Source organism: Primulina eburnea, chromosome 13, assembly GCF_022965805.1.
Source record: "Primulina eburnea isolate SZY01 chromosome 13, ASM2296580v1, whole genome shotgun sequence".
NCBI lineage: Eukaryota > Viridiplantae > Streptophyta > Magnoliopsida > Lamiales > Gesneriaceae > Primulina > Primulina eburnea.
The window spans coordinates 18,489,483-18,515,133 of record NC_133113.1 but is presented as its reverse complement, the minus strand read 5'-3'; the positions used below and the strand labels follow the sequence as shown (position 1 = coordinate 18,515,133).

Here is a 25,651-nt window from a genome sequence, read left to right as displayed (position 1 = left end):
TTCTCCCAAATCTCTTGCGCCTTATTTTCCCTCGTTCAGCCGCTAATCCTTCCTTCTTATTTCTTTTTTCTAGTGTCACGGTTTTATGGACGAAGAATCTGATCAAGATAACCTATACGAAAAATGTAAGAACTCATTTCACTTTATTTATTCAATCATTTATTTCTCTTTTTTGCATCTAGATGTAGATAGCGAAAGTGAATCTCTTAACGCTGAGAAGAAAACTAGAGGCCCTACATTTATGAAAGAAATTTGGGGTAGACCTAGCACGCTGCCACGTATTAAGATTCGATGTGATGATATGGGACGTCCTATTGGATCAAGAAGAAATAAATTTACTGATTTTTTGGGTACTTTGGCAAGAAATGGTAAATTTTGTCCGATTGACGTGGAAGATTGGCATAAAATGCCCCTGGATAGTAAGAAAAAAATGCTAGATGTTATAAAGGTAATTGAAATGTTATTGAATAATTTTATTATTAAATAATTTTTTACTATGATGGTAAATTGTCTAAATTCCTTTGTAGGAAAAGTACGACCTTCCTCCTGGAACAGAAAGTTGGACGCTACGTTCAATAGCAACAAAATGGAGAAACTGGAAGGCAAAACTAAAAAAGAAGTATTATGATCCTGAGTTGCCAATGCAAGTTCTTCTTGAAGAAAGAGATAAAAGAGCTTTTGTAGAACAATATGTGAAACTAGTTGCTCAGTGGAACTCTGAAAAATCAAAGGTATACAATATTTTATATGTTTAGAAAAATGTTCATGTAGACATTTGTCTAGTGTACCAAGTTGAATTTAATGTATCAGGAGAGAAGTGAAAAAAATAAGATTGCTCGGAACCAAAAGATAATGAATCAGACAACTGGAAGAAGATCTTTCGCTCAAGTGCAACAAAAATTGGTAATTTATCTTATTAATCTTATAATTCTACATGCATTAGAATCTACAAACTTTTAACCAATTACATATTAGAAAAAAGAAAAAGGGCGACCTCCATCAAGAGTTGAATTATTTCATGCATGTTTCACTCATGCTAATGGAAGTCCCTCAGGCAACATTGTGGAAGAAAAATTGGTAAGTTGTTTTATAAACTTCAACTAGATTACTTTCAAAGATATTTGTTTTCATAATCATTATGAATAAATTATGGATTTTGATTTTTTGGTGAAGGCTGCAATGAAAGAACTAGAAAATCAACTTCCTGAAGATGAGGATGATCAAATTGGTCAAAATGACGTATTTGCTCAGATCATTGGACCAGATAGATCAGGCTGAGTGCGTATGCTTGGTGATGGTGTTAACCCATCTGATTTATGGGGAGAAGTTCCAAGCCGTAGTACATGCAATCGAATAGTGATGGAGCAAAAGACAAAGTTAGAAAAAATGGATGAGCAAATTAGAAAAAAGGCCAACACATTGCAATGTTAGAATCAAAGATTTGCAATCAACCAAACCAAAACCTTGGTTCAAATTACAACAATATACAACACACAACATCCTCTAGTAGTCCATTATCTCCAAGGGTAAAGTCTTTTTTCTAGTTTTATTACTTTATTATTATATTTAGTTAGTACTTTATTGATTCAGCATTGGATTTTTGGTTTAAGAATATACGTTAGATCATCTAGTAGACCTGGCGCGCCTAGGCGGGCTTATTTAAAAAAAAAATTGGCCTATTGAAAAAGACTTTCAATGGCTGTTCTTGCTTCTGCAAGATCAACCGAGAAACTACTCTCTAAAGCTTCATAGAGAGCATTGTGGTGTCTCACAAATTTGTCAAAAAATGAATTGAAACTAGAACAAGTGTTCATATCCTCCACTTCTCCATCACCAATAATTACAATTCCTGCAAAATTAGCTAGTAAGTCCTTGGCCATCTTTAGAAACTTATTTGCTAACTCACTCTCGCCTTTTTCAACAGCCTCTCCATAAGCCTTTAGTAGGTGAAGAAGACTGGATTCTTTGTCCAGATTTATTTCATCCACTAGTAAACATGTTTCTGAATTCTTGCTAGATTGCAAGGAAAAGCAAGGACTCCATTCATTTTCTTCCATTGTAAGTGACGAGGACAAGTAGACTTTAGTGTCATCTTCATCAAATTCACCATATAAATCTTGAAGATGGGGAAAATCAAGTAGACTTTAGTGTCATCTTCATCAAATTCACCATATAAATCTTGAAGATGGGGAAAATCATTAGAAAAGGTGGTTCCTATATCATCTTGCAATATCATCTTGTTGATTGTCCTCACAGTACATAGTAGAGTACAAATCTGTGACAATAGTACTACTTTAATAAGAAGGAATTAATTCGATTACAGATAATGGATATATATGTATATAGTATATATGAAGAAGACTAATAAATTCCAACACCACTAGTTCATTGATCTCGTATGATGATGACAAGTTTCTTTATTTATTGCTAAGATCCCTTCCAAGTCTTCTTTCTTAATACTGCATTGCTTTTTTGTAAGCTATGTTTTGTGTGAGCTTATAATTATCTCGAGTTAGCCATTTATTGATTTAGATAGTATATTTTGGTTGAGAATATATATTACATGTATATTTGCTGTCATGAGTTAACTAATTTGAATGATGTTTCTTTATGCTTTTTTGTTTTCTGGCTAGCTGGACATACTCATTAGTATAATGGTTGTTGATGATTGTACTTTATAATTGTTTTTATCAAAACTTTCTCTTTTGCATTTTCACATAGATTGGATGTTCTGTCTCAATAAAAAGTCTATTTGATTCGACGAAAATTGTGGCAAAAGGAGTGGTTCGTAGCATGGATCCAAATACCGAAGTAGGAAGACAGACGTTGGGACCAAATTGGTGTGAAATACAAGTTCTAGTTGTCCTAGAACGGGAAGAGAGTTTGATTAGGCCATATGATCTTTTACAAAAGGTTGGGGATACACTTGGAGGAATGATAGCTTGGCCTTGTCATTTGGTATGATATTCAACTTTTCAATTAACTAGTATTTATTATTATGTCCGTCATGTTAGTATCTTTTTAAACCAATATCAATTATATTTGCAGTTGACAGTTAATGAGGAAGATTTCTACTAGGTGCATTTGGATAAATAATAATTTTCCAGTTTATCATTTGGTATGATATTCACTAGTTGGAATTAAATTTTAATCTCTTTATTTGTGTTTCTATAATTTTATTTCATTCATACAAATATATGAATTTTTATTGTAGGTGACAAGAATATTGGATTTTGATTAAGATGAGATGGTTGAATAATGAAGATGCGTCACAAGTTTGCTTATGTATTGCTTTAGAAGACTTAATTGTTTGTTAGTTCTTAAACTAAATACATTTTGTACATTTGTTGTGATATAGATGTTTTTCGAGATAACAAATTAATTTGTCAGTCTTATACATTAATGATTGCAAAATTAATGACAATTATTGATTAGCAATTTAATTTCAATTTTAAATTTTGTATTTGTATTTATATTAATTTGTTATATCCTTGAATATTATATCATGAAAATATTGAAAATCGATGGCATTTCATAAAATATGACATTTTTTATGTCACAATAGAACATTAAATCATGTACATAAAAAATGTCATTGTAAAGCTCATATGGAGACATTTCAAAAAGTCATTATAAACAACTATTAATGACAATTTTCAATGTTCTTATATACTAGTATAGAAGACATTTGTAAGTGTCATTACAGATTACATAATGAGACATTTTAAATTAACCTTATAACATATCATTAGTGACATTTTTTATTGTCACTATATATAATATACACGACACTTTTAGTTGTCATTATAAATAATATATACGACACTTTTAGTTGTCATTATAAATTATGTTACTTGACATATAAATTTGTCATTATTGCTATAATAGCAAGGCATGTATAAATGTCTTTAAAACATGAGTTTTCTTGACATTTAAAATTGTCATTATATGAATAATTAGTAACACGTATGAAGTTGTCATTAACGTCTTCTAATGACATAAAAAAATGTCAGGAAGTTTAAGACGACATTGGAATAGACGACATTTGTGTGAGGTGTCACTAAAACTTAAATGTCACTAAATATTGAATATGATGACATTTATGAATGTCACCATAAGCATTTATTCTTGTAGTGATACTTGGTTGTTTACATAAATTGAACACATTAAGTTCTAGAGTCATATTTCCAAAAGAAAATTTCATTATTCCATTTCGACAATTAATTAAAGCATTTGAAGTTGCTAGAAATGGCTGTCTCAATATTACTGAAATTTCATTATGTACTTCTATTGGTTGTGTATCCAAAACGATAAAATCTACAGGATATATGAATTTATCAACTTTAACCAACACACCTTCTACAATACCTCTAGGTATTTTGATTGACTTATCCGCCAGTAAGAGAGTAACAGAAGTAGGTTTTAATTCTCCTAAATTAAGTTTTTCATAAACTGAATAAAGAAGTAAATTCACACTTGCTCCCAAATCCAACAAAGCTTTTGTAATTTTATTTTCTCCAATAATACATGAAATTGTTGGACAACCAGGATCTTTATATTTTAAACTAGAATTATTTTGAAGAATAGAACTTACTTGTTCAGCCAAGAATGCTTTTTTCTTCACATGCAATTTTCTCTTCACAGTACATAAGTCTTTTAAAAATTTTGCATAAGAAGGTACTTGTTTAATAGCATCTAATAATGGAATATTTATCTTCACTTGTTTAAAAACTTCATAGATATCAGAATCACTTTTTTGTTTTTTATGATTTGTTAATGCATGAGGAAATGGTGGAGGTTTATTTGACTTATTTACTATTTCAGATGATTTATCATTCACCATATTATTATTAAATTTAATGTATCATCATTCTCAAAAGTATCATGATTATTATCCTTACTCTTTGATTTTAAATGATCCTTGTTTTCATTACTATATGGATCATTAAATATTTTACCACTTCTAAGGGTAATAATAGATTTTATTTGATCAATTTTTTCATTTTTTAATTCTTGATTTTGATTTTTAGGTTAGGTTGAGGTTGAGATGGAAATTTTCCTTTTTCATGAATATTAAGTGCAGATGCAAATTTTGCAAGAGATTCTTTCAAATCACTCATAGATTAACTGTTTTGAATATTGATAGACTCTTGCTTTTGGATAAATGCATGAATTACATCTTCAAAGTTTTTTCTTGGAGGTGTAACATAAGGAATATAACCTTGATGATTTTGGTTATTTTGAAAATATTGTTGTGACGGTTGTGCATTATTATCATTCCTCCAACTAAAATTAGGATGATTTTTCCATCCAGGATTATATGATGGTGAAAAAGGATCTAGTATTAGTTTTTTTATAATTGTTAACATAATTTTCTTGTTCATGGAGACATTCTTTAAATGAAGGTAATGTTGGACAATCTTTTGTAGCATGATCATGTGTATCACATATATGACAAACAATTTCTTGAATACTTTTTAATTGACCACTCTTTTTCATTTCTAATGACTCAAATTTTCTTGCTAAAGATGCAAGTTTAGCTTGAATATCTATATCATCTTTAAGATTATAGATACCACCCCCATTTGTTGAATTATTGTTTTTACTTGTTGGTGGTTCTATTGTGCCTATATTATCCCAATTTTGAGCATTTTCTGCTAATGAATCCAAATATTCTATAGCTTCATTTGGGTTTTTATCTTCAAAAGTTCCATTACACATGAATTCTATCATTTGCCTATCTTTAGGTATTAGACCTTCATAAAAGTGAGAAACTATTCTCCATGTTTCAAAACCATGATGTGGGCATGTATTAAGTAATTCTTTATATCTATCCCAACATTGATAAAACGTTTCTCCTTGTTTTTGAGAAAAAGTTGTAATTTGTCTTTTAAAAGAGTTTTTTCTATGGGAAGGGAAAAACTTTTTGAGAAATTGTTGTTTCATTTCTTCCCATGATCTTATTGAACTTGATCTTAAATTTTGTAGCCATGTTTTAGGTTTATCTTTTAAAGAAAAAAGGAAAGCTTTAATCGAACTATATCCATGCTACAATTTTGATCATTATAAGTGTTACAAACTTCCTCAAATTCTCTTAGATGCAAATATAGATTTTCAGAATCTAAGCCATAAAAATTTGGTAAAAGTTGAATAATTTGATGTTTGAAGTTGAAATTAGATGCATCAGGAGGAAAAACTAAACAAAATGGGGCACTAGTTCTAATAGGGTTCATATGGTGCCTAAGTGTTCTTTATTGATCATGTTCTTGATTATTATTATTATTATTATTATTATTATTATTATTATGATCATCATCATCTTGATTATTTGAATTATCATCCATGTTTAAATTATTTTCAGATACTCGAATAAGTCTACCACTTTTTTTCGACTCCAAATACTCATACAAAAAAAACAACACAATACTTATAAATAAAACATAATTAACAAATATAAACTTAATTTATACCTCCCCGGCAACGGCGCCAAAAACATGCTACTACTTAAATAATAATTCACCCAAGTGTAGGTTGTCTGCAAATAATATATTTCGTAAGTACGAGATCGATCCACAGAGAGATTATTTTGAGTTTAAATTTATTAATTTATAGATTACCAAATGCAAGAATGAAGTTTACAAAATATAAATTTTGTCAAGGCTTGAGGATTTATTCTTGGTTTATGTAATATTGTTTAACTAAAAGTAAAATAAAAGAAACCACCATAAATAATGGTTCCAAGAAAATTAAACACACACGTAATATAATATAGTTCCCACTATAGAAAATACCGAATTAACCTATATTTTATATATGGTACCTATGATTATAATTATAACTATATAAATAAATAATTGCATAAAGTAAATGTTAAATTTAATCATTATATTTCATTTAGAACAACCGGCAGAGCCACGCTATTGCCTAAATGAAATATATTGATTTAATAAGTTAGTTGCGGTAAAGTAAAAGTTAGTTGCGATAAAGTAAATGTTAGTTGCGGAAAAGAAAAAGTTAGTTGCGAGAAAGTAAAAGATAGATGCGAAAAATAAAAGTTAGTTGCGATAAAGTAAATGTTAGATTGTTAGATGTTAGTATTAAATCATAATATTTCATTTAGAACAACCGGCAGAGCCACGCTATCGTCTAAATGAAATATTATGATATTATTATATAAATATATATATATATATCTATATATCTATATATATAATAATAAGTGATGAAATATTTATTGTATCAAAATTAAACAACAAATCAAGATAACCACTTTAATGGTATCAAGCATTTGATGTAAATTGATAACAACAAATAATTCATTTTTATACCTACAATAAAAATAAGTTAGCTAAATGAAAAGAAATAAAGAAAGAATATACAAAATATAAACAATCTTACTTCACCAAGAATGCATCCTCTTCACCTTGACATAATAGATTTAGCTTGCCATAAGCTTACTTTTGATCAACACTAAAATATCACTCATAGTTGAGAACATGAAAGAAAATATATTAGAACTTAGAACTTTGATACACACTCACACTATATTTTACAATGAGATAGAATGATTCTCAAGCTAGCACAAGGCCTCTATTTATAGGCCAAATGAGAGAAAGGGTCAAAATTTTTATTAATGCCATGTAGTTGCAATAGTATTCTTTGTCTCCTCCAAGTTCAATTCCATGTCCCTTCTTTCAATGCTTTGTTCCACAACTTTAATCACCGAATTTGACTCCGCTCAAAACGTCAAACATGTGGGGAATTGTTTGTAGATGAATCTGGCCACTTCGTTCACCTCATTTGGTTAAATATTGAAATAGTTATGATTTTTTTACTATATGCTGGTCATAGTAAAAGTAAATTTGTCCTCCTTTTGATATTTGCACAATTTGGTCATCTTAATGAACTTTTTAGGCAATCATGTCTTCTTCAAAGTTGTAGATAATTTCTCAAGGATTCCAAACATGTTTGAGTCACCTCCATTTGAATTTTCTAGCTTGAGTTATCATTATTTTACCAACACGTAGAAAACCTGAAAAATAAAACATATTTAGTAAGACAATTAAATATAAACAAACAATACTAAAATAACATAATTTTATAATTTTAATGAAACTTAAATTTTAAAATACAGGTTTTAACATATAATAAATTATTAATTTTAAGTTTCATCAATAGTGTCAGACCGAGATACACGTTCCACCTCATTGTTTTGGAAGAGTCTACGTGCAGCAATGGGGACTAAGCTACTATTCAATATCGCCATCCTCAGACCGACGGGTCAGTCCAAGAGAGTCATAAAAATATTAGAAGATCTACTCCGAGCACGCATGATCGATTTTGAAGGGAGTTGGGGATCGAAACTACATCTAGTTGAGTTCACTTACAATAACAGTTATCAGTCATCTATAGGAATGGCTCCTCACGAGGCACTCTACGGAAGGAAAGGCCACCTAATCTAGCGTTAGTTCACAATGTCTTCCACATAACAATGCTCCGTAAGTACATGTCAAATCCTTCAGATTGAACTTTGAGCCACTACAACTTACACCAAACTTGTCATATGAGGAAAGACCTACTCAAATCTTGGGTAGACAAGAGAGAAAGTTGCGAAACTATGATAAAGATGGTCAAATTCAAATGGCTAAATCACTGGGAGGAAGAAGCCACTTAGGAGACCCAGTCAGAGATGAGGAGTCGCTATCCCAAATAATTCGGTACGTCTTAATTTCAAGGACGGAATTTTATTTAAGGAGGGGAGGACTTGTAACGTCCAAAAGCCAACCTACGTAAACCACATGCATGCAAATGAATTAAATTACATTATTGTTTTATTTAATTGATTTTAAATGGCTACATGATGCATATTATATGATTAAGGGTCTAATGACATGATTTTATGGAAATTGTAGATTTTATCCGAATATTTGGTAATAGACTAGGAAAAGGAGATTGAGGACGACCAAGACAAAATAAATATTTTTCAATAAATATTTTAAGGCTTCTTAATATGATTAAAAATGATTAATTTTTTTAAAAAAATGATAGAGTTAAAATTAATTTACAAAACGAGCTCAATTTTATCCGGGAATCCGGTTTTGGGCAAACGAGGGACTTTTAAGATATCAAATGCATTATTTTGAAAACTTATTTCTATAAACATTTATTTTTCAATTAAATATGTGTTATTTGAGCTAATTTGCCTAGGATGAGTAGGCTCAATTGGTCCTAAACTTGAAAGCCCAAAACCCAAGCCCATTATCATACAAATTAAAACCTATAAAATAAAAATCTAGGCTTTGGAGACCACTATTCAGAGGAACACAACTCACACAACACGCACTAAATTTCGAGAACTCTAAGGGAAGAAAACAAGGAGCCTTCGTCGTCCTTTCGTTCTTCCTCGCACCTCACGCCGAAGATCGTATTTTCGAGCGTTATAAAATGCAAAGGCACGTTTCTAAATCATTTTACACATCATTCAAAAAATATTATGTATGTTTTGATTAATTATACATGAAATATATTTACGTTTGATGGGTTTACCGATATAACGATTATTTCAAAGTTTTGATGATTTTACGCTTGTTTATTAAACGCTATGATTCCTAAGGACACACTGCCAATAAGAGGTTTTTAAGTGACGGAAAAAGAGTCATCAAGAGATAAAATACATGCTGGAAATCGAGCTTGGCCGAGATAGGAGTTTCCTAGAGTTTCTTAGTATAACCGATGGGAATATGGCTCAGCTATGTGTCTTGGCACCATGCAGCTCGGCCAGGGCTCGGCTAGGGGTCATTTGGGTCATGGTTCAGGTTCTGATAGGGTTAGTACCCGTGGTTTGTCGATAGTGAAAAGTCCATGATCGCATGGACTATTCCCATGCGCATAGATTGCATGATCTGTTGCTGCGTGAGGGTCATGGCTTGGCTACGGTAGTCTAGGCTAGGTCTGAGGGTGGTCCAGTGAGGGTCAGGAGGTTCGGGCTCGAGTGGTAGCTCGACCAAAGCATGAGGGGAGTCGTGCGGTTCTTAGGGACTCACTCCTTGTTCCGCTCCTTCCCACCATAAAGAAGCATCACCCTTAAGCAAATAGATGGTACAATGAACCCGGCCAGCGTCCGTCATATCCTTTGTAACGTCCCGTAATTTGGACTGCGTATAAACCATGCATAATTCCTAGTAATTTAATTGCTTGAGTATTTAAATTCTTTTCTTTGAATTTATTTATTTTACGCAGTAGTTTAATCGTCATCTTTTCAGTATATAAGTGAGGCCGGTCTGGAGATGGAGTATTGAGATAAATTAATAAAGTCATGTTTAATTATTTTATGCATTTTATGCATAATTCATGCATGATAGGATTTGCTTCACGAAATTTTAAAAGTTCGTGCATTAAGATTTTTAAGTTGCATTTCACGTTCGAACGAGGATCGGAGACCGGGGAATTTTCAGAAAATTATTTTAATTACATGATTAATTTTTATAAATTAATTTAGAGCATTTTAAGTGTATTTTTCAAAAATGATAATTTTTGGGTATTTTTACCCGCATGATTTTTATTTTTATCGGTACGCTAATTTTATCGAATCAGAGACTTTTTAAGGGTTCGGCTAATATTTTCAAAAATCTTTTCGACGCGAAATATTTTTCGAGAGTGTGTTTGGAATTATTGGACCTATTTTTGAACTATTTGGACCTAAAACTCTTTTAAAACCTTTAAAATAAATTTGTGGCTTATTAACCTAGCATTATCTATTTAATTAGCTCTTAAACTCCAATTAACCCTAAACCTAAATCACACTCCACTCACCGCCGCCCACCTCCAATCAGTATTCTCCTCGTGGGTGCATTAGCAAGACAATTCGGTTGTTCCTTCTTCCTCAAACTCAAGATCTCTTCCACGTCGGGTTTGCATTCCTTCGATTTTGTGCACCAAAGCAATCATCATGCACGCTGTCACTCCCTTTTTGCCATCATACACGTTAATATTAATGCTTTGTGAATGTCCATACACGCATGTTTCGATCTATCCATAAGCATGCACGATGTTCGGTTCTTTTGTCACTCTTGCATCCTTTTGTTGCTGTCATGACTCTTTCTGAAATTTAGGTGCAAAGGGGGCTACGGTTATTGATTGTCCAGAGGTTACTAGTGTGTCTAAGAGCTGTCAGGTGGCGTAGAAAGATTGTTGGATCTGTCCCAAAGCGCTGTAGATCGAGAAGAAAGGAGACGAGCTCGGTTAGACGTTTTGGGGGTGATTAGCGAGTTGATGAGAGCAGCGGCTTGCATGGGGGCGGTGGGTCGGTTCTGATATATTGCTTATGGTCTGGTCTAAGCCTTTGTTAGGCTGCCACATGGCTGGATCGACGGGGGAGCTTGAGGTGAGAGTGTTAGAGGGATATGTGCACATTAGGTGGTTGTATGGGATAGGACCGATGGATGAATTTAGGTCCTAGAAATTTGCAGCCGTGGACTAGCAGCCTTGTTGACATTTGTTTAGGGCCTATTTAGTGTTTTAAGATATGATAAAAAAATTGGGAAAAATTCGGGTAAGTTTTGATTCGATTCGGGTTAAAATCGGGACCCCGGTCCAAGTTTTAAAACAAATAGACTAAGTTGGTTTTTGGGCTCGAGTTTACGACTAGGAATACTTATAAAAATGTTTTGGGAGATTTTAAGGAGTTTGGTAAGCTTCGGGTCAATTTTAGAGGTCCAGGGGTAAAATGGTAATTTTTGGGTTTCCAGGGGCAAAATGGTCATTTTGCACCCGGGGTGAGATTTTGGTCCTAGCAGCGCCCTGAGCACAAATCATGATATTTTTAAATATTCATGCATCACGTTTACGATTTTTACGCTATTATAATAATTATGGTGCATGCTTAATTTAAAGGAATTAAGAGAAAAAGTGAGAAAGTGAAGAGCACTCCGTCTCCGTCACGCCACGTCGTTATTTTGTTTGTTTTCTGTCAAAACAAACCAAGGCATGTTTATATCTTCTTTCACTCTTCAATCAAGCCATATAGATATTTTTAAATATCGCAAGTACATGATTTTAATACAAGATATTTCAGTATGCGATTTAATTATATTACGTGCATTAAACAGAAAATGATTATTTTTGAGATTTATGCGATATGGCTTGTGGTTCATTCACTATGTGGGAGCATTATTTATACGGTCGTCAGTGACCGCTCAGTTCAGGTTGGTACCATCGGGTCTTCAGTGACCGCTCAGTTCAGGTTGGTACCATCGGGCCTTCAGTGACCGCTCAGTTCAGGTTGGTACCATCGGGTCTTCAGTGACCGCTCAGTTCAGGTTGGTACCATCGGGTCTTCAGTGACCGTCAGCTCAGTTCCAGGCTCCCCGGTAGTCAGTTACCGATCAGTTCAGCTTAGTGCAGTGGCCACAGGCGTAAAACATAATCTCAACAGAAAATTTTACCAGTGATTTCAGTACAGGCTCCAAGGAGCAAATATTTTTAATGTGATTTTCAGTTCAGCTATGCACGTAATTTAATTGCTCAGTTCAGATTATTTTTAGCATGCCTCATGACATGATATTTTATCCCATGAACATTTTACTTTAGATTTTTACTCGTTACCTGCGATATATGCATGCTGAGTCTTTAGGCTCACTAGACTTGATTGTTGTAGGTGTTGATGAGGCTAGGGCCGAGGGCGGGGACCAGTGAGCCAGCTTGGGTTGGCAGTAGTGGCACCCGAGGACCTCAGTGCAGCAGTTGCTATTTTATTTCTCAAACAATACTTTTATCAGTCTGGATAAAAAGTTGGCACTTTTTCTCTGCCATCAGAAGACTGGTATCAAAAAAAAATTTTAAGACTTTAATCATTTAAAAAAAGATTTTTTAATTTCCTGCAAATTTTCCATTTTCGGCCTCAGATCCTTATAACCTAAAATCACCTCCAAAGACCTAATCCATCCCTCAGCCATGAATGGATCGGTAGTGTCAGAAATTCCTCGAGATCATCATCCTAATCGCTCGTATACTGCCTATGGTCGGACCATTGCAGCATTCCCAACATGCTGCTCCAGTAATCGAGACATACCGGCTAGCACACGAGCACTAGCATCCTGATTAGCGGAGGCAGTGGAATATCCCCCTCCTGCCTATCTCCCGATCCCAACCTATCCTCACTGTCTCTACGAAGAACTCGTCTAGGAGGCATCTCCATACAAGTTGTCCAACCAAACACATAACAAACATGCAGTTTTAAAATAAAAGACATCTAACATTTATCTTTGACGGTCATATAATCAAGTAAATCTAGGAAATAAAAAAATTTAAAACATTAAAACTCACAAACTTGAGGCGTGTCTTCTCGAGCTCCTTGGAAACAACAGCAAGCATAACCCTTTTCAAGAACCACCGTTTTGATACCAACTGAAACGACCCTACTTCTAAATTCATTTATTTTACACTAGTTTTTTTCCTAAACAATTCATAGTTAATTTATCATAAATAAACTAGCATAATTAATCAATAAATACATTCTATAATATCCAAAATCATTCAAGCAGAATAAGTAAAATAAGCTAGCTTTGTTTAAAATTTAACTCAATAAATTCTAGCATCTTAACAGTCTATAAATAACATCGATAATCCATAAAATCATCAAAAGTATTTAACATATGCTGAATTTCTAGGTCCTCGGGTATGCACTGAGCCTCCTCGATGACTCGATAGTCCGCACCTCACGACTCAATATCATCATCACCTGCAACCGTTCAAACCTAGTGAGCCTAATGACTCAGCATGTTCAAACCTAATATAGCAAGAACGTAAATATTCACTCACATGCATAAAAATTACTTTTACTAAAAATAGATTTTTCATGCAATCATGAAACATTTAAAATACGAAACTTTTTAAACCAAGATATCAATGTTTTCCATTTAAAATTATCATTTTCAGGTGAAGTCTGATCCTCGAAAGTGACAACATTTATTCGATTAATCAATCTATAAACCATAGTACTAGGCCGCTGGGTTCAACGTCCATTTCTTCGACGATCCAACCAACTATCATAAAATTAACCACACTATTCACTTCTTCAACGGATCCATTATCATTGATATTCTCACACCCGTTTTCGACGGTTCACTCGCTTTTCATTGCAAATTTATCGTTCTCGTTTTCAACAGATCCTTTACTACTTTTTCGTCACAATCAATTCACAGTCATCAAAAATATTTTCCTTTATTTTATCATTTCATAAAATATTCATAACTTTCCTTATTCAGGAAAAATTCCCAAAAAGATGCTTTATATCATTCATATACGCCGAGATTGATAAAAATAACATAAACGTGCAAACTACGTTAAAACTTCTAAAAATAGCATATATCATGCATATAATTTAAAAATTCTAAAAATAACATTTAACATGAATTGGAATTGTTTTAGAAAGTTAAAAACTGACCTCGAATTTCCTCGAACCGACCGCACAAGATTCAATGTTATACGTATCTGGACGACCTTAAAATTTGGCTCAAAGAGACGACTCAATTTCAAAACTTAAAGACTAAAAAATATCCAATAGCTAGCAGAAATTCAATCTTAGGACCTATGTTTCAAAAACAAATCGATTTGCATACCCAATGAATCGTTTACTGCCGTTTTCGCGTTTTTGGATAAACAAATGACTAAACTACCCTTCCGAATCGAACCAACCCAATACCAGACCTTTCTTAGCATCCTAAGACTCAAATTAAGCTGCTGGAAGTTCCCAAGCCCAAGCATAAACCGAAAGTTGGATTAAAATTTTAGCATAGGCTCAAATCGTCCATTTTTTGACACGTTCGGACAATTTACGACCCCGAACAGACCACTGCTCGAAACGATCCCAAACCAGGCCCTAGAACCCTTTTCCTTAGACCATAAACCATACCATGAATAGGCCCTTTTGGATAGAGGCCAGATGCCCATGCTCTTAACCCCTCACAACAGCAGCCCGCGGAATGACTCTTCGCGTGCAGCCGAGGAACAAACGCTCCAGCGGCTGTGGCTGCGGTTGACTCAACTTTTGGCTCACCCTAGACTCTCACCAAGACCCTAAGGCATGTCCCTAGCCCCAGGATCAGCCCTTGAACCAACACCTTAGCCCTAGGACTTCACAGGCTCCAAAACAGCCCCTACGCTCGCCCAATGCAAATACGCTGTTGGTCTTCTTCAGCTCATCTACGCCCTATCCAAAGCCCACCAAGACTCACCTAAGAGCCTAAAAAATGCCTCTAGACCATACCTAGGCACCATGCAGCCCCCCCATGGCCTTTGATTCCCAAGCCGCACTCTTTTCCCCTCTCGGCCTGCACGCCTTTGGTGTGCAGGTTTTGACAGCCCCTTGCAGCTCTTGTTTTGTCTTTTGTCCCTTCAATTATCTTTAGAAACGTCTATAACAGACCTTGGAACCCTCGGTTTGCATCCTTCCCTCAACAATTTTCAAATCGTTAGCAAGTTATTTGATGAAAACAAGTGATACACATGCATGAGATTAAAACCAACACTTTTGTAAACTTTTTACACAGCACGCATGCAATAATATGGATTGAATAGTACTTGAAAAAAGTTTGAAAACATGCCTTGTTCCTTTATTCTTAAGAAGTATGAGCGACGGTGCGAGGAGAGATGAACGGGATGCGAAAACTCCCTTCCTTCCTCCCTCTAGGGTTCGGCCACCTAGAGTCCTAGTGTGTGTGTGTGTGCGTGCTCTGCAAGTGTGTGAGTGGCGTGAGTTTTTGGTGTAGGGGTGGGTAGGTTTTTATTTAATTAAGTTGTTAGGTTGCTAATTGGGCTTAAGTTTACTTAATGGGTCCTAATTATTTAATTAAATATTTGCTAACCTAGGCCCAATTAAATAATTAAATAAATACTTAAATAATCCTATTAAAAAGTTTAGTCATTATTTAAAATAGACAAAAACTTGTGTGAGATGGTCTCACGGGTCGTATTTATGAGACATATATCTTATTTGGTCATCCATGAAAAAGTATCACTTTTTATTCTAAGAGTATTATTTTTTTATTGTAAATATCGGTAGGGTTGACAAGTCTCACAGATTAAGATCCGTGAGACGGTCTCACGTGAGGCTTACTCATTAAAATATTTTGTGCTACTCGTTTATAATATCGCACACCCGAAACAACTCTTTTTTTCATAAAAGTTTGTTACCGATTAAATTCGTCCCATACTATAAATAGTTTGTCGCTTTCCTAATTTGGACTTACTAAATATAGAATTTCTATTTACAACTTTCTAAAAGTAGAAACCTTATCAAATTTGTCCTCGGTTCTCTCGCCTTTGTTGTACATTGCGTATTCATGCATGCATGTGGTTAAATAATCATTAAACCATGCAAATACTTAAACATGCTTCTAGATCACTCATTTAAATAAATTTCAAATAAATTTTCATGCATGCATGTGGTTAGTGTGTTCGGGTTTTCGGATGTTGCATTAAACGTCTACTAAGCTAAAAATTCTATTATAATTTTTTTTTTTTGTAAATCTCGAAAATCACCTTCTAGGCATGCATGCAAGACTACTGAAAAATACAACCTTTAAAAATAATCGTAATTCAATGACAAATAAGATAATAAAGTCCAAAAAACGTTGTCAACTCGACCATCAATAATGTGCGTAGAATAAAACCAAGTAAAATTCGTGGAAAAACACCAACCTATCGTAACAAACGTATAAACTGATCATGCCTACTCAAAACTCATAAAAACATGATGTCCGGAAGAAATAAGGTCCACGGGTTAGCGTGCGCACATTCAAACCTTGCCTACTCAGTCTTTTGCACCTCCTATCTCCTGATCAACATACTCACCTGCATCATTCACACCTACTGAGTCTAAATACTCAACACACATATAACGTTAATAGCAAGTACATATATGTGGGGACCCGGACGCTAATTCGATTCTTAATCATCTTTGGGACTAATTAATCAATTATAATAAACAGGGTCTAAATTTTTTTTAACATACACTGTTACATGCAGAACGTAATGGCATTCATCTATTATACATATCAGTATAAATTAAGGTACGAGTCATGTACAACATGAATTTATTCAAACTAAGGTCTAACAACTAAACATCAAGTGTCCAAACCCTATTTCTAATCAAAGTCCGTAGTCTCCACTCTAATCACAATCTCTCTTCATCTCTTTGACCCTGAACCTGTCCACCTGTTGGCATGCACACATACAAACAAGACAACAGCCGGATAACTCCGGTGAAAATTACATTCTCAGTATAAATCATGTATAAATACATTTCATATAAACAGATATACAGTATGAAATAGATATTCATAACATGTATCAAATCAGAAATGTAAGTCAACACAAACCTGAATATAACATGTATCAAATACGACACATGAATCAACACAAACTCTGAATCATACTCAGTGACTCATGGACTCTGACTCGACTCGTCTTAATCTAGGGATCCCGATCGGAATAAGAACATACACCCACCTACACTCCCGATCGGGGTGGTGGCATGTTCTTATTCACGGACTTTGGCTCTTTCCATATCGAACACCAGTAATAGAAGAAACTCCAATTCTATCCACTCCGATATAGCCAAACGTCCGGCGTCTTGGCGAATCAGCCATAGACTGGGCCTATCGACCCTGGCGTCCATATCGAACATCAGTAATAGAAGAAACTCCAATTCTATCCACTTCGATATAGCCAAACCTCGGTAACAATGTGCAATGGGCTAGTGACGATTCCATCACAATCAGGCACCTCTGTCACGAGATCAAATGTATACGACTAGGCACATCAGCCTATGACTCAATACATACATTGTCTATAAGTCCATAGACCAAAGATATCAGTCACATTCAATTGCAAATAACAGTGCAATAACATAAATTATGTGATTTTGGGAAACTCAAGTCGAATCCAACTCGAGTTGTGCAATCCAACATCAACATCAATTTATACCTTTCTCTGTCGATCCGACTCTGTCGAAGTCTCGAACTCACTGTCTGTCAATATCAATCTGGCAATAACCATATCAATACACTGTATCAATGTATAACTCAATTTAAGACTTATTCTGATCAATACTCAAATCAAGACATCATCTGATCAATGTCACAATATAACAGTACAATCTCTGAATCTGATCAATATACATCTACTGATGTTTCGGCGGCATAATAATATTGTCTCAGTAATAATGTCAATCTCAATATCACAGACACAATATCAAAGCTCATAACTGGTATCTATACAACTCATAATCCCCAATAATAACAAGTCATAATATCAATTTGTACAATCTCAATCGTATCGCTTCAGAAAATCATAACAATGGTATAAACAGTCTGTTCTTCGATCTGACTTCGATTACACAATGTCTATTACATCAAGAACGCTATATATGAATCTTATCCGATTTCTTCAATAGCATAATTTCAAACGATATCAAAACGTAACAAAACTTACGTCCAGTTGTAGCTGTCGTCGCTAGGAACTCGATAATGAAGTCGGATTGAAGTTCGGATGGACGGATCTTGTATAATCACAAATCTACGATATCAAAAGGCGTAAGGATTTTTCTCTATTCTTCCGTGCCTTCTTCTTATCAATTCTGAAGGAATTGAAAGGTATACATATATATATATAAATATATATATATATATACATATATATATATAGTATACATATATATATATATATTATATGTATACATATATATATACACGCTGCATGATGAAGAAACGTGGCCCATTTCTTAAGACTGTATGTCTCGCGCATATGCGCGACACTACTTGGCGCATATGCGCGAGACACAAAGTCTCGGCGCGTAGCTTCACGGTGACTCGCGCATATGCGCGCCTCTACTCGGCGCATATGCGCGAGGCCCTTTTTCGATTCTTGACAAGTTTCTGCCACCCTCGCGCACATGCGCGGAATCATGTTGCGCATATGCGCCTGGCAGGGTCGCGCATATGCGCGAGGTCTTTTCCTCGCACGTACTTCCAACTTCTTTCCGGCTTCCCCAGTCTAATCTGTTCTGTCTATAATCATATTGATTTATCCACAAATCACTTCAGATTAGGATAATCAAATTCTCAAGCCTTACATTTCTCCCCTCCTAAGATACGATTTCATCCTCGAAATCACAGACAATTAGATCATATTACAGGTAATCATATCAAATGAGGAAGAAATGTATACGGAAGTTAATTCAGAAAACTCACCTCAAAAATCAATTCTGAAATCTTCGTCTCATCTCATATTCTGTTTCCCGAATAGTTTCTTCAGTATCATAACGATTCCATTGAACTTTCACAGACGGAATTGTCTTCATTCTGAATTATTTTTCTTCTACAATTTTGATTCCCATCTGGAATAATTATTCATGAAGTATAATATCCTAATACCACTCAGAAGTAATTCTGATAAAATTGATCTCAGAATATTGGCTATACAATATTTGTATATATCAATCAACAGCTCATAACAAATCAACATCAACAGCTATTCTCACATCTGTTTACTTCCAGTTAATTCAATATTCAATTTTCTTCCTCAAATACCAACGGTCATCATCCGACGTTGGCATATTCAGTCTGTCTATTCTGAGCTATCTTCACTCTTTTCGGAATCAGCTTCACTTTCTTCGTCATATCTCTGATCATATCAGGTCCAATCTCAGGTACCTCAAATATATTATTTCAATAAGGAGGAGATCTGCACTTCTTGTCGTACAACGCCTCAAAGGAGTCATCTTAATATTCTTCTGATATCCGTTGTTGTACGAAAATTCACAAAGTGACAAAGATTCTTGCCAACTAGTGCTAAATCAAGCACTACAGCTCTACGTACATCTTCCAAGATCTGGATAATCCATTTCGACTATCCATCAGTTCGTGGATGATATATGGTAGTCAGACGTGACTTCGTACCCAACTCTTGCTGCACACTCTGCCAAACATGCAAAGTCAATCGAAGTCACGGTCTGATATAATCAATTCTCGGCACTCTGTGTAATCGGATTACTTTTCTGACAGAAAGCTCAGTAATCTGCTTGTATCGGTACGTCATTCTGTACAAAATAACACATGCTGATTTGGTCGATCTGTCAATCATTCTCAAATCGCATCACACTCCTAGAAAAAATATCATAGCTTCATCACGATATCCCTGAAAATGTAATCCAATTTCCATTCAGGAATCGATAAGATATAAAACCTATTTCCTGGTTTCTTTCTTTTTGTCTTCATCTATCAGCAATTCAGACATTTCAGTACATACTCTGTCACAATTGATCTCATCTGTTTATATCAAAACTGTCTCTTCGACTTAACATACATTTCTTGTCACCAGAATAAATACTGAATCGACTACCGTGCGTTTCTGACCATATCTGTCATTTCAGATTCGAAATATTCGGCACAAACAAGTTGGTTATTCACATACAATACGTTATCACCTACCTGATATCCTGATCGACACCCTGCTCTGACTATCGACAATCAAATTCTACCCATTCTGATCAACTTTCTAAACTGTTTCAACTCTCCAAAATCAGCTCTGATTCGGCTGGCACAACATACAATCTCGACGATTTACTATCTGTTTCAAAATTCATTCAGAACCGAAATTTCAAATCGAATTCAAAACATTAGTCATAGATAATAGCCTGCTAAACTCATAGAACTGCAAATATCTGACACTGATATCAATCTCGGCTAGTTGATCACGGCCTCACTATACTCAGATCAACAGATATATCGTCTCCGGATGCCACATACTCTGAATACAATATGTCTCAGTCCAGATTCACAACACAACAGTTTCTGTATACCACATCTCAGTTCTCAGAATATTCAACAAAATCAGTCATATTCTTCGAATATCACAGCTAATACAAGCATAGAATCATCAAAATATGTCTGAATACAGAGTTAATCAACTCACAAACATAGCTGATACATCTCAACGATAAACACTCAATCAGAGGTAACTCTCGGCCAGTAATCTTCAAACTGATTTTTCAATTCTATCGATGCCATTCTGTACAAAGTTCTAAAGAAAAGAAACTGTACCTGGTATCAAGTCAAGGCAGACATCAATCTCCCTTCCTGAAGGCAAACTCGGAATATCGTCTGGAAACAATAGCAACACTCATGACATTGCTAAATCATCCAAGAATAGACTCGATTTCAGTAAATCAACTGAATACCTAAGGAATCCCTCCGCTCCTTCTGACAATCATCGAGTCATATAGAATACGGGTATCAAAGGAATTCTAAATCCAGAATTCTTACCGTATCATGTTTATCCTTCGGCCATGTCAGGTCCTAATCTTACCATCTTCTGGGATCGGTCTGTAGTAGCTTTGTACTTGGTCAGCATATCATTATTCAAAATGCAGTCACAATCAGACGATACAAGTAAATGTCAGCTAATTCAATTTCATTCTCATCATACTGTAGTATACAACGTTTCACAGAATTTACTAATATCAAAACTCTCCCCAAACAGTACGGAGATAAAATACTACAGTATACAGACTCAACAGACAAAGCACACATCAATGCAATTCTTTCAGAAATCAAGGGTAGGATGTACGAGTATCTCTCAATACATACACGTAATAATCATAATAGAACAGATACCTGCTACTATATCGTCAAGTACATCCAGGGTCTGTTCTTCTGTCACTGCCACCAGATGCTTCTGCTCCTTGGAATCTTCGGGAACCTCGCTGTGGGCATACTCTAGCAAAATGTCCTGACTGTCGGCAGATACGGCAACTACCAGTCACTCCCTGGCATTGCTTAGTCGGATGTATCCCTCCGCAAGTTCTGCAATAAACTCCAGTATAACTCTGGCTCGAACCACTGGAGCTAGAAAGACTACTACCTAACTTCTTAAACTGCTTCTTCCGAGCTTTCAAATAATCTTTCTTTTCACCACTACTACTACCAGTTTCAGGTCCGAGAGATATTTGTTGTGGTCTTGATGCTGAAGGCACAAACGAAGCTCATTTCTGTCTTGTCAGACTGGCTTCGGCTCTCTTGGCCCTTCCCAGAGCATCAGCAAAAGTATAGGGTCGACCTGTGCTCACCAATGTAAATATCTCAGGATTCAATCCTCTAACAAACTGATCACTCAGAGCTTCATAACTCCCAGCCACGTGAGGAGCAAAACGTAGCAAGGTAGAAAATTGGGCTACATATTCTTCAATACTCATCTGACCCTGTTTCAAATTTTCAAATTCTGCCCCCTTATCTTCTTGGTATGAACTTGGGAGAAACCTTTTATAGAACTCAACTTTGAAGATTTTCCAAGTAATCACTTTACCACACTGTTCCAAGGTTTCTTTGGTTGCAATCCACCAACTCCTTGTGACTTCCTGTAACTGATGTCCAATCAGTTTAACTCTACGTTCATCTGGGTACTCAAGTGAATCAAACAGTATCTCTATATCATCCAGCCAGTTCTCACAATCAACCATCGTCTCAGTACCCTTCAGAATCGGCGGTTGGAATGACTGAAACCTACTCAACTGTATTTCCATCGGAGTTTCTGACACATCCACCTGATCAATCAAGATACTTCCCTGGTTTTGGGATTCTTCGATGAGCTAATCTGATTATCATAAGGGTTAGTAACCAGATACCACAACCTGTTTCAAGTTTCAGTCCTCCTCTGATCATCTTACAGCTGATCAAGAATCGGTTCTGATTCAACCTTAATAATGCATATTACTATATCAAATCAGATAAATCAAGTAACATATATCAACAAAGCAGTAAATCATGCTAGCAATCACATGCAAGGAAAGAAAATTCATTCTACCCCGCTCACTAGCCTATATCTTAGTCTCGATCTAATGGATCTATCGCTCTGATACCACCTGTTGTGGGGACCCGGACGCTAATTCGATTCTTAATCATCTTTGGGACTAATTAATAAATTATAATAAACAGGGTCTAATTTTTTTTAACATACACTATTACATGCGGAACGTAATGGCATTCATCTATTATACATATCAGTATAAATTAAGGTATGAGTCATGTACAGCATACATTTATTAAAACTAAGGTTTAACAACTAAACATCAAGTGTCCAAACCCTATTTCTAATCAAAGTCCGTAGTCTCCACTCTAATCACGATCTCTCTTCATCTCCTTGACCCTGAACCTGTCCCACATGTTGTCATGCACACATACACAAAAGACAACATCCGGATAGCTCCGGTGAGAATTACATTCTCAGTATAAATCATGTATACAAACATTTCATATAAACAGATATACAGTATGAAATAGATATTCATAACATGTATCAAATCAGAAATGTAAATCAACACAAACTCTGAATATAACATGTATCAAATACGACACATGAATCAACACAAACTCTGAATCACACTCAGTGACTCATGGACTCTGACTCGACTCATCCTAATCTAGGGATCCCGATCGGAATAAGAACATACACCCACCTACACTCCCGATCGGGGTGGTGACATGTTCTTATTCACGGACTTTGGCTCTTTCCATATCGAACAACAGTAATAGAAGAAACTCCAATTCTATCCACTCCGATATAGCCAAACGTTCGGCGTCTTGGCAAATCAGCCACAGACTGGGCCTATCGACCATGGCGTCCATATCGAACATCAGTAATAGAAAAAACTCCAATTCTATCCACTTCGATATAGCCAAACCTCGGTGACAATGTACAATGGGCTAGTGACGATTCCATCACAATCAGGCACCTCTGTCACGAGATCAAATGTATACGACTAGGCACATCCACCTATGACTCAATACATACATTGTATATAAGTCCATAGACCAAAGATATCAATCACATTCAATTGCAAATAACAGTGCAATAACATAAAGTATGTGGTTTTGGGAAACTCAAGTCGAATCCAAATCGAGTTGTGCAATCCCGCATCAACATCAATTTATACCTTTCTCTGTCGATCCGACTCTGTCGAAGTCTCGAATTCACTGTCTGTCAATATCAATCTGGCAATGACCATATCCATACACTGTATCTATGTATAACTCAATTTAAGACTTGTTCTGATCAATACTCAAATCAAGACATCATCTGATCAATGTCACAATATAACAGTACAATCTCAATCAATACTGAATCTGATCAATATCCATCTACTGATGTTTCGACGGCATAATAATATTGTCTCAGTAATCCTGTCAATCTCAATATCACAGACCCAATATCACAGCTCATAACCGGTATCAATACAACTCATAATCCCCAATAATAACAAGTCATAATATCATTTGTACAATCTCAATCGTATCGCTTCAGAAAATCATAACAATAGTATAAACAGTCTGTTCTTCGATCTGACTTCGATTACACAATGTCTATTACATCAAGAACGCAATATATGAATCCTATCTGATTTCTTCAATAGCATAATTTCAAACGATATCAAAACATAACAAAACTTACGTCCAGTTGTAGCTGTCGTCACTAGGAACTCGGTACTGAAGTCGGATTGAAGTTCGGATGGACGGATCTTGTATAATCACAAATCTACGATATCAAAAGGCGTAAGGAATTGAAATGTATACATATATATATATACACATATATATATATATATATACACGCTGCATGATGAAGAAACGTGGCCCATTTCTTAAGCCTGTACGTCTCGCGCATATGCGCGACACTACTTGGCGCATATGCGCGAGACACAAAGTCTCGGCGCGTAGCTTCATGGTGACTCACGCATATGCGCGCCTCTACTCGGCGCATATGCGCGAGGCCCTTTTTCCATTCTTCACAAGTTTCTGCCACCCTCGCGCACATGCACGAAATCATGTCGCGCATATGAGCCCGGCAGGGTCGCGCATATGCGCGAGGTCTTTTCCTCGCACATACTTCCAACTTCTTTCCGGCTTCCCCGGTCTAATCCGTTCTATCTATAATCATATTGATTTATCCACAAATCATTTCAGATTAGGATAATCAAATTCTCGGGCCTTACAATATACATAACATTCAACACTGAAAAGTACTATAATTAAAATTCATTTCTTGAACATACAAATTCGTATGCATAATCATGGTCTATTAAAGCATTAACATTTTTCTAACATATCAACATATACGTGTTCGTAAAATTTGGATTCCGTTCATCAGCTGTTACTTTCGTATCATCTTATTAGGCGATGGATCCATCTACGTACAACAGCGGTACCCGACGGCGAGGACATCAATGACAGTATTACCCATCCACTAAGCCTTGGCCTTACATATCATCGTAGTAACATGTCATCGTATTAGTCACAACCAACTTCCTTCCTTCATAAAACATGTCATCATATTCATCACTTAGTAAAACATGCATATACATAATTTTTTCCTTAAAATCAATCATGCAACGTATTTTTTTCGTAACTGCATAAAAAGTCATATCCATGATGTCATAACATTTAAAACATATAAACTCGTGTTTGGGGCGCTGCTAGGACCGCTAACTCTACTCGAAGATGACCCCACTTAAATCATAATTCCAAGGTTCCTAATCAAGCTTCACATGACCTAATATAATCCTCACTAAGTTCGGTCATAACGACGTATCCATACCCAA

General features: G+C 35.3%; 1 protein-coding gene and 1 non-coding gene across 2 annotated transcripts; both read left to right on the top strand.

The window, feature by feature from the left end:
- Positions 1-85: 85 nt before the first annotated feature.
- LOC140810331 (uncharacterized) lies at positions 86-3,437 on the top strand. The gene is made up of 7 exons (XM_073168206.1): positions 86-448; positions 528-731; positions 811-903; positions 976-1,077; positions 1,174-1,239; positions 3,049-3,118; positions 3,215-3,437. The coding sequence occupies exons 1-6, from the start codon at positions 86-88 to the stop codon at positions 3,076-3,078; spliced, it is 858 nt and encodes a 285-aa protein (XP_073024307.1). The 3' UTR covers positions 3,079-3,118; positions 3,215-3,437.
- Positions 3,438-5,791: 2,354 nt separating this feature from the next.
- LOC140810994 (small nucleolar RNA R71) lies at positions 5,792-5,902 on the top strand. The gene has a single exon (XR_012113388.1). It is a non-coding gene; the product is annotated as a small nucleolar RNA R71 (small nucleolar RNA).
- Positions 5,903-25,651: the final 19,749 nt, after the last annotated feature.